The sequence below is a fragment of the Grammomys surdaster genome, unplaced genomic scaffold (assembly GCF_004785775.1).
Source record: "Grammomys surdaster isolate TR1022 unplaced genomic scaffold, NIH_TR_1.0 371, whole genome shotgun sequence".
Taxonomy (NCBI): domain Eukaryota; kingdom Metazoa; phylum Chordata; class Mammalia; order Rodentia; family Muridae; genus Grammomys; species Grammomys surdaster.
Window position 1 is genome coordinate 1,635,622 of NW_021604790.1, and position 9,562 is coordinate 1,645,183.

The window sequence follows — 9,562 nt, forward strand, 5'->3', positions numbered from 1 at the left end:
CATTTGTCCTTGAAGACTCGCAGAGCCGGAAGCGGCATCGCCACTCAGGCGCGGTCGCTCAGGAGGAGGGGGCGGGGCAAGGGGCGGGGCCGAGCCCAGCTTGGACTCTGAGCTTGTGTTCAACGTGCTGCTCCAGCAGTTTCGATTTTGCTGAGGGCGTTGTCACCTTCTGGTAAGGCGTCCCAGGACCCCATCTCTTTCCCCTTTACTAAGCAAGAATCTAGACATTTGGGCTTTCTCAGCGCCCAACGCGTAGTGCCCAAATTTGACTAACGGCCAGTGTGGTGGGATTTAAAATTCTTCCTCTATGAAATCCTACCTCTTCCTTTCTTGCCCACCATAGCAGAGTCCCCTAGTAGATAGGGGACTTGACCCTCCTGGTAGACAAGAGTCCCTGCTCCCCAGTTTCGGCACATTCACTCAGGTCTCTTCTGAAGGGAGCTGATCTCCTCTACCCTACCTTAGAGGCCCTTCTCCCCAAAGGAGCATTCCAGAAAACCCAATCTTGCAGCTGAGAAGAACCTGGAATCCCAGACATAAACCAGGTGAGTAAGGGTCTTTATTTTAGCCCAGGAAGATAAGAGTGTGTTCCTAACGAGCTACTACTTACTTCAAACCACTACTCAGGGATTCGGGGGAAGTTCAGATGTAGCCTTCACCTATCCTAATGAAGAACAGACTCTGAGGTCTCAGAAAGCAATAAACAGATCTAGGCTCCCTCCCAGTCCAGTTTCACAGGGTTTCTTAGCCACAGTTCTGACTAAAAAGCCCTGCTTTTCCAGCCAGACTCCCGAGTGGAAGCCTGCCTTCTACAATCCCAAGCTGATTTCAGGCATACCTGCCCTAGCACTCTGGGATTTCTACAAAGTAATCATTAGGGAAGACTCTGCTTCCCACTCCTAGTCCTTACCCAGCTTCCCTTTCTTTAAAATAAATGAAATCTCAGCTTTTCCTGCTGAAGAATTCTACGTTAACTTACAGAAGTCCCTTAAAGTGAAATAACTTCTGCTTTTCTTTGGTTTTCTTTGAATTGAACTCTTAAAAAAAAAAAAAAAAAAGTCCCAAGGCACTGCCCAAACCGTTCTTCCCTAAGCAAAAGCTTGCTTAGACAATGGTAGGGCTTCTTGCCAGTCTTAAAAACTGAAAACCTGGCATCAATGCTAACAGGCTAATAGCTCTGAGCCCTGTTTTATTTCTCATTAGTGAAAAATCCTGCTGAACTATGGGTAAGGCATTCTCCCAGCTCACCTCTCAAAATGATGAGGACAAGCCTATCCTACCTGATAACCCAGCCGTTGCCAGCAAGACTGCCAACTACTTCAGCACTGGTAGCAGCAAGCCAGCACACTCCTGCGTGCCTTATGAAAAGGCTGCTAGTACCAGCTTTGTGACTTGTCCTACCTGCCAAGGCAATGGGGAGATCCCCCAAGGTGAGTAGCCCAAGGCTCTGGAAATACTCTAGAAACCAGGGAGCGGTCCAGACCTGCCTCTCTGCACCTCCTGGAGTAGGTAGACCTCTCCTACTCAGTCTTGGGCTGGCCAAGAAGAAATGTCCAGGTCCTGCTGTGGTGGTTCTATTCCCCAGCTCCTAGAGGAAAGTTCCTTGTCTGATCCTCAAGCCAGTGTCTTGGGAGGTTAAAAATGACCTCTCCAAAGGAATGGGGCACCTCTGATTTCCCACTGACTCAGTGTTTTTTCATGCCTGGTAACAGAAGTCCCAGCTCTCTAAGCTGAAAGCTGGGTTGTCAACTTTAGTGTTGACAGCGTTCTCAATCCTGCCGTGGGACAGAGGCAGCATGCTTCTGTCACTGCAAGATGGAGTGGAGGGATGCTTGGGGAGAGGCTGGCACGGGAAGTGTTTGTCATGGGCATGCCTTAGCATTCTCTCTCACTCTTTCCCTCTGCAGAACTAGAGAAGCAGCTGGTAGCCCTCATCCCTTATGGAGACCAAAGGCTGAAGCCCAGACACACGTGAGCTTCCTACGCCCCTAGGGGCTGCCTCACCTGTCTCCCCTCTTTTCATCTCCTGATTTTTTACCCATTGGTTTTCATCTAGAAGCCTGAGTCTCATTGTGCTAAAACTTAGACTACATTCATCTTTCCAAGGATTGTCCTTGTTTAAGAATGATAGTGTTAGCACCTGGAATTGTAGCTCACTGATAATGTGTTTCCTTAGCCACCATGTGTGAGGCCCTGGGTTTGATCTTTAGCAGTAAGTCCATGTCATAGTCTTGCTAATTAACTTTGTTTCATAATGTAGACAACATATATTGGAATAACATACCCCATAAATATGTACATTTATTTGTCAGCCAAAATATAACAAAAAAAAAAATCACGCAGCATAGATCATAGCAGGTATAGCTAAGGCCATTTCATGGCTGTACACAAGTCCTTCCTCCCAGCACTTGGGAGGCAGAGGCAGGCAGATTTCTGAGTTCGAGGCCAGCCTGGTCTACAGAGTGAGTGAGTTCCAGGACAGCCAGGGCTACACAGAGAAACCCTGTCTCAAAAAACAAAAACAAAACAAAAAAAAAAATACAAGAAAACAAAAAAACAAAACAAAAAAACAAGTTCTTCCAAGAGAGAACAAATCACCCTGGTTGCCTCTGCCTTTGCTATTGCAGTTTAGACCTTATATTTCTTCCTACGAGGGATTGAAAACAAGCTCTCTGTTCTGGAACTTTGGAACCTCAGAAGCAGCCCTGGGCTTCAGTGTGGTGCCCGTGACCCTGTATGCGGTCAGCATCCATTTGACATGGGTCTCTGTAACCCCCTCCAAAGACCCTCAGCTTCCACCTGAGAGCTGCCACCCAGCCCCCACAGCCACTGTGCTAACAGTAGAAACCAGCCCAGGAGATGGCTCAGCAGGTAGAGGTGCTTGCTCCTGAGCCTGATGACCTGAGTTCAAACTCCAGGCCTCACATGGTAAGAGCAAACTAACTCCCACAAGTATCCCTCTGGCCTCCACACACGTGCTACAGCACACGAAGAAAACAAGTAACTGTGATAAAATTACAAACAAGTAGTGTCCCTCATAAAATGCTGAGTTCTTGATTAGCATGGGTAAATGGTATCCCATTCAAAGTATTGACTTTAATTAAATATTAAAACTCAGAGCTCTCAAATAATCATAAACTGGCTTCTAGTAGTGATAGTAGCATTCGTTGAGATCTTGTTGTGTGCCAGAAACAGGGATTAGTTACTTTTACCTCTGTGGACCATAGGAAGTTCTATGAAATAGATACAATTATCTCCACTTTACAGACATCCTGGGCTTTTGAAGAGGTTAAGTAGTGTCACCCAGCATTATGTCTGTGGAGATAGAGAGCTGGGAGTGGAAGCCAGGTTGCTTGCCTTCCAGTGCTGTGCTGAACGACAGCTGGAGAGCTAAGTGTACAGTTGCCAGATGATGCGCTAGAGAAAGCCCATTGTCTGGAGAGAGGGGTCTGAAGCTCCTCCAGGATTCCTTGGTGTTCAGATCTCTCTCTTCCATCGGGGGGCCTGCTTTCACACAGGAAGCTCTCTGTGTTCGTGGCCGTGACCGTCTGCCTGCTGATTTTCTCCCTCACCATCTTTTTCCTGTATCCACGCTCCATTGTTGTGCATCCTGAAGGCCTCAACTCCTCCACGGTCGTCTTCGATGAAACTCATGTTCAGCTCAACATGACGGTACGTGGTAGCTGCTCCTTATTTCACCCCTACTCCTCTTCTCCAAAACGCCTCCACGTAGCCTAGGGTGTAAGGACCAAGGATCTTGTGGTATGCAGAGGATTTTGAGGCAACATGAGCTCCGTAGTAGATTTATGGGATTCGGACTCCGAATAGTGGAGGGTCGGAATCTGGACCAGATCAGTCACAGGGAAGAGTAGGGATGTCCAGGGGGAAAATGGAGAGAAATAGAACAGGGTAAAACTGAATACTGGAGGGCTGGAGAAATGGTTTAGCAGTTAAGACCTCTGGCTGTTCTTCCAGAGGACCCAGGTTCAGTTTCCAGCACCCATATGGCAACTCACACTGCCTGTAATCCAGTTCCAAGTGATTTGATATCCTCACACCCTCACCGCCCGGCTAAAATAAATCATCTTTAAAAAACTTAACAGGTTGGCCGGGCGGTGGTGGCGCATGCCGTTAATCCCAGCACTTGGGAGGCAGAGGCAGGCGGATTTCTGAGTTCGAGGCCAGCCTGGTCTACAGAGTGAGTTCCATGACAGCCAGGGCTACACAGAGAAACCCTGTCTCGAAAAACAAAAAAACAAAAAAAAAAACAAAAAAACTTGACAGGTGGTGGTGGCATACATGTTTAATCCCAGCACTCAGGAGACAGAGGCAGGCAGATCTCTGTGAGTTCAAGGCCAGCCTGGTCTACAAGAGTGAGTTCTAGGACAGTCAGGGCTACACAGAGAAATCTTGTCTCAAAACACACACACACAGATCTTGAGCCAGCAACTTTGATGGGTAGGTTCTCACTGTGTTGAGTAAGTTGTGTATTCCTGGGCTCAAGTGATCCTCTCAGTCTCCAGAGTAACTGGTACTTTAGGGGTATACCACAGAATCCAGACCAGTGTCACTCCTTAAAGGTGACCTCTGCCATTAAGAGCCTTCAGAGTCCTTTGTACCTGAGGCCCAAAAGGGTAGGATGGGACTCAGGCTAAACAGACAGGCTGATGCAGCTGCTTGTGTTCTCCCTTCCATGGGGCACCATTGTCACCAATTTCTTCTCTGAAATGGACACTTAAGGGTTCTTTGGAAAGTCAGTTGGATGATATTTTGCTGGGGCCAATGTGTGAAAGAACTTTCCTTAAAGTGGACACAGGTGTGAAAGGCTAAGGCTGACTCATGAAGGAATGTTTTGCTGAAGCAGACACAGAAGAGAGGATGTTCTGCTAAAGCAAGTACATGAAAAGACACATGATGAAGGATTCTTTGCTGACAACATGCATGTGTTGGTCTGCCTTACACTGTGTAGTTGAGCTGCATTTTTCACGACGCCATAGAGGAAAACACACCAAAAAGACTTCTGGTGGTGTGCTGCAATTTCTAGCCACTTCTGAGGCTGATTGGATGCACATACTGAGGCAAGACCCATGCTCAGGCAAGGCATGTGGAGAACACGTGATGTTTGGAGGGTACAAATAGGACTGCACAGAGTGTCAGAGACAGAGCTTGGCTTGCTGGTACAGCTAGCTGTGCAATGCTTGTGAGTCTCAAGTCTCACTGATCTCCACTTCTCTGAGAGAGGCATAGCCAAGAACTTCTCCTGGTGTTCCTGTTGGTCTCTCTGACTTGAGCTGAGGCTGAGGCCTGGCTGTCTCTGCCAGGTCATGTCACCACTGTTGCTAACCCAACTCTACTGGACTGGACTGCTGGTGTATCTGTGAAGTGTTTGCGAGTGGATCGAGCTGCTGCTGCTGACCTGTGAACTGAACTTCCAGATAACACAGACAGGAGTTGCTCCAAAGAACCTTTCTAAACAGGGCCACTTCCCCTGTATCCTTTGTTTTCCACTACTTCTGGTGGGTGGTGGGCTACAAGGGAGGTTAAAGAACCATCATCAAAAATAAGTTTTGAAAAAATTAAAATTACACTTCTTGCCGTCATCTCCAGAATGTCCTGAACATCTTCAACAGCAACTTCTATCCCGTCACGGTGACACAGCTGACGGCTGAGGTGTTCCACCAGGCCTCTGTGGTAGGCCAGGTTACCAGCAGCCTCCACCTGCACATTGGCCCTTTGGCCAGTAAGCAGGTAACTTCCCTCTTCCTGGCCAGCCCGACACACAGGTGTGTAATGTGGTAATGGAGAGGGGACAGTGTGAGGTGCAGCTAATCTTGTACCTCTTTGGTTGCCAGATGCCTTATGAAGTTACCAGCAGGATTTTGGATGAAAACACATAGTGAGTACCCTTTGGTCTCCTCTCTCCTACCCTTTCTTGGTTTAAAAACCCAGTTAATATTCACTGAAGGGCTGGTGAGGTAAAAGTGTTTGCCACCATAACCTGAATTTAATCTTCCAGTCTTGCATGATAGGAAGAGAAAGAGAACCCACTCCCACAAATTGTCCTTTGATATTCACACATATGCCATTACTCGAGTGTGCCTACACTCAATGTTTTGTTTTTGTTTTTGAGGCAGGGTTTCTCTGTGTAGCCCTGGCTGTCCTGGAACTTGCTCTGTAGACCAGGCTGGCCTCAAACTCAGAGATCTGCCTGCCTCTGCCTCCCAAGTGCTGGGATTAAAGGTGTGCGCCACCACCACCCAGCATTTTTAAATTTTATAAGTATCCACTTTCTGATAACAGGTTTCCTGGTTGCTTCAGACTCAGGGGCCTGCCTTGAGACTGCCCTCTTGTGGCTCAGAGTGCAAAATGCAAGGGTAAAAGTCCACAGCCTCTTCTGTTGGACCTAGATTAGAATAACGGTGGAATTTTGTTCATCTTTATGTGAGGTGGACTCTTTGAATCTCTAAGGAAGAATAATATCTAGTTTTCTGCCAAGGCAGAGGTCAGCATGAGCCAGGTGGCCAGACTCATCCTAGAGGATAAGGATTAAGAGTGACATCTTAGAGACTTCTGATGGGAGACAAGAAAACATGTGCGTTGTGACTTGTAAGTCCCCTCTTTTGAGTTTCCTGACCCTCTGCTCAATGTAAAACAAGTCTCTTCCTCTCTCCCTCCCTCTCTCCCTCTCTCTCTCTCTCTCTCTCTCTCTCTTTCTCTCTCTCTCTCTCTCAGCAAAATCTGTACATGGCCGAAAATCAGAGTCCACCATATTCTTTTGAATATCCAGTAAGTATGATATGGAATTCCTATGTCCCCACTCCCACTTCAGTCGCCTTAGCTCTATTTCACGAGGTAGAGAAAGAGGCGATATCATGAGTCTTTGTTAGCTCCAGAGATTAGCAAGTCCTAGGACCTGTTCCAGATCTTACTTATCTTATGTAGATCTTGCCTATGCGTCCTGTCTGGAGCTTCCAGAACATAGGTGGGGCAGCTGTGTCAGTGTCCTGGCAGAACTGGGAGCAGAAGGAAGTGGGAGGGAGGTCCTAGGGAGCCAGCCTCACACACATAGTAGAACCAGGCCAAAGCTGCCCTTTCCCTCCCAGACTTTACAATAAGCCCTACTTCCTCTCCAGGGGTTCTCTAAGCTGCTCCTACCTGAGCCATCCACAACAGCTGCCCTTCGAGAGCTTTGAATATGTGGACTGCAGGGAGAACATGTCAGTGCCCCTCCTGGAGCAGCCCCTCCCTCGCCCAGCCTGAGCTGTCTGCTGCCCCTGTACTCCAAGCGCCTACAAGCTGCTCTGCAGCTCAGCTCCATGGAGCTCAAGGAAAAACTAGTGAATTTGTTGAAGGAAAAGTCCTGCTTTTGGCCATGCCTTCCCCTAACACCCTCAGCACATGGAACTTCTGTAAAAATGTCACTTCTGATGGAGCTTACCCATGGTCTGTGTGGAGGAACTTCTAACATCTTGGGACCGAGCAGGTTGGTTGCCCAGCTCCACCAGGGTGGGTCTTCATTTGGAATGAAGAGAAAGCTGTAGTTAGTGTAGACTTTGCAGCATGGATGGATCTTTTTCAAGTTCTCCCAGTAATAAGTGGCTTTCGGGATATCCAGTGCTGTTTCCAGTTTTCTTAGGTGACTGTAACTGTTCTCCTATGCTGTCTGCTTTGGTCATATGATAATGATGGCGATGGCCTGCTTGTCTCAGTAAATGGTGGACAGTAAGGTCCTCATCCTTCCTGGTTTGGAATACTGTCCTTGGTTTCTAGGAAAGCAGACTATACTATCTAAACTTTTTCTCGATAGAATAGCTCTAATGTTATCTTCACAGCAGAAGCCAGGTAGCTAAGGAGAAGCCATCTGGTCTACCCTAGAGCAAAGGCAGAACCATTTGAAAAGGTATTTATTAAAGGAAGGTTTGTAAGCCTGTGTGAGTGGACACAGGTAGGACAAGCAGTAGAGTAGGCCCAGTGGCTGTGCTCAGAAAGCCTGAAGGACATAAGCTGTTGATAATCAGGCCAAAGCTGTGAGGCTCTCATGGATTCTCTGCATCGGGCCCACCCTCTGTTCCTGAGGCCTCTGCTGTCCTTTGGGATGTGACTGTGAAGAGTGACAGATTCACCAGGATTTCCTTCCCTGCCCGTCACTACACTGGAGCCAAACCACAGTTAACTCCCAGTTTCCTACTGGACTCCAGGTGGAGATGATGCCTGTGTTGCAGGAGAACAGGAACATGTATTCCTGAAGCTAGCTAACCTCTGCCCACCAGACAGGTGGAAAGGCAAGGGGTGTTGTGGCTGGGGAAAGCTGAATTTAAAGTAAGAAGGATACAAGGAAAAGATGGTAACAGAACTGGCTAACTAGCCTAGGGCTACAAGGAAGGAGAGGAAGTCTGTCATCCCCAAGCTTTCCCTCCTGGGTAGCCAGGGTTAAGGTGTACCAACAAAACAGAGACCCAGGGAAGTCAAGCTGAGTCTGAAGTGTATAAGCCATCAAATGTAAAAGATTTCTAACAATAAATTGTTATTTAGCAGAGCTGAAGGGAAAGGGGGATTCCTGGACAGAAAAGTGAGGGGTGCTGGTGTTCCACATCTCACAAAGTGTTTGTGTGTGTGTGTATGCGTGCATGTACACGTGTGTGGAGGTCAGCATATCACATCTCACAGTGTTTGTGTGTGTATGCATGCATGCACACATGTGTGTGGAGGGCAGAGCACATCCTTGAGCAGTATTCTTTGGGTACTTTTTTTTATTGTATTTTATTTTGAGACAGAGTCTCACTATATAGCCCTGACTATCCTGGAACTCACTATGTAGACCAGGCTAGCCTCAAATTTACGGAGATCTGCCTGTCTCTACCTCCCCAGGGCTGGGATTAAAGGTATGTGTCCCTATGCCAGGCACTATTCTTAAGAAGAAAAGTCACATTCCAGGGAAGCTAGTTGCATTCAACCCCCTGTGCCGGGATTGGGAGCATGCACCACTGTGCCCAGCTTTTCTTACATGATGATTTAGTTAGGGTTTTTATTCCTGCAACAAAAACACCACGACCAAAAAGCAAGTTGGGGAGAAAAGGGCTTATTTGGCTTGCACTTCGAGATCACAATCCATCTTTGGAGGAAGTCAGGACAGGCACTCACACAGGATGAGAACTTGGAAGCAGGAGCTGATACAGAGGCCATGGGTGTGTGTAAGGGGGCAGGGGCTTGCTTATTACTGTCTTGTTTTTCTGGCTTGCTCAACCTGCTTTCTTACAGAACGGAGGCTCCTTTCTTTGTGATGACTCTATCCTGTGTCAAGTTGTCACACAAAACCATCCAGTACATATAGGTTCTGAGGATGAAACTAAGGCCTTTGTACTTTACCAACTGGCTACCTCCTCAGGCTACAGACCTTTCTGTTCTGATAGGCACATGGGCTTCCAAGACCTTTTGAGACAAGTTCTGCTTCTCTGGCTTCTGAGAGGTTATTCTCAGAGGCTTGCTTTCTTCCATTTTGTATCCTTAGAGTGTTTTTGATTACTATTCTAGTCCCAAGCCAGTCTCTATACTGTCCCAGCTG

General features: G+C 47.5%; 1 protein-coding gene across 1 annotated transcript; it reads left to right on the forward strand.

Annotated features, from left to right (window-relative positions):
• The first annotated feature begins 120 nt into the window (after positions 1-120).
• Positions 121-8,542, forward strand: Tmem106a (transmembrane protein 106A). Its single transcript, XM_028780642.1, has 9 exons — positions 121-172; positions 484-545; positions 1,204-1,430; positions 1,908-1,971; positions 3,519-3,672; positions 5,608-5,748; positions 5,853-5,896; positions 6,733-6,786; positions 7,134-8,542. The coding sequence occupies exons 3-9, from the start codon at positions 1,223-1,225 to the stop codon at positions 7,258-7,260; spliced, it is 792 nt and encodes a 263-aa protein (XP_028636475.1). The 5' UTR covers positions 121-172; positions 484-545; positions 1,204-1,222; the 3' UTR covers positions 7,261-8,542.
• Positions 8,543-9,562: the final 1,020 nt, after the last annotated feature.

Excerpts from the sequence above, each read along its gene's own strand:
- Tmem106a (XM_028780642.1), top strand. The coding sequence starts at position 1,223 with ATGGGTAAGGCATTCTCCCAGCTCACCTCTCAAAATGATGAGGACAAG. Across the intron at positions 1,431-1,907 it reads CAATGGGGAGATCCCCCAAG|AACTAGAGAAGCAGCTGGTA; the intron begins GTGAGTAGCCCA and ends TTCCCTCTGCAG. Across the intron at positions 1,972-3,518 it reads AGGCTGAAGCCCAGACACAC|GAAGCTCTCTGTGTTCGTGG; the intron begins GTGAGCTTCCTA and ends GCTTTCACACAG.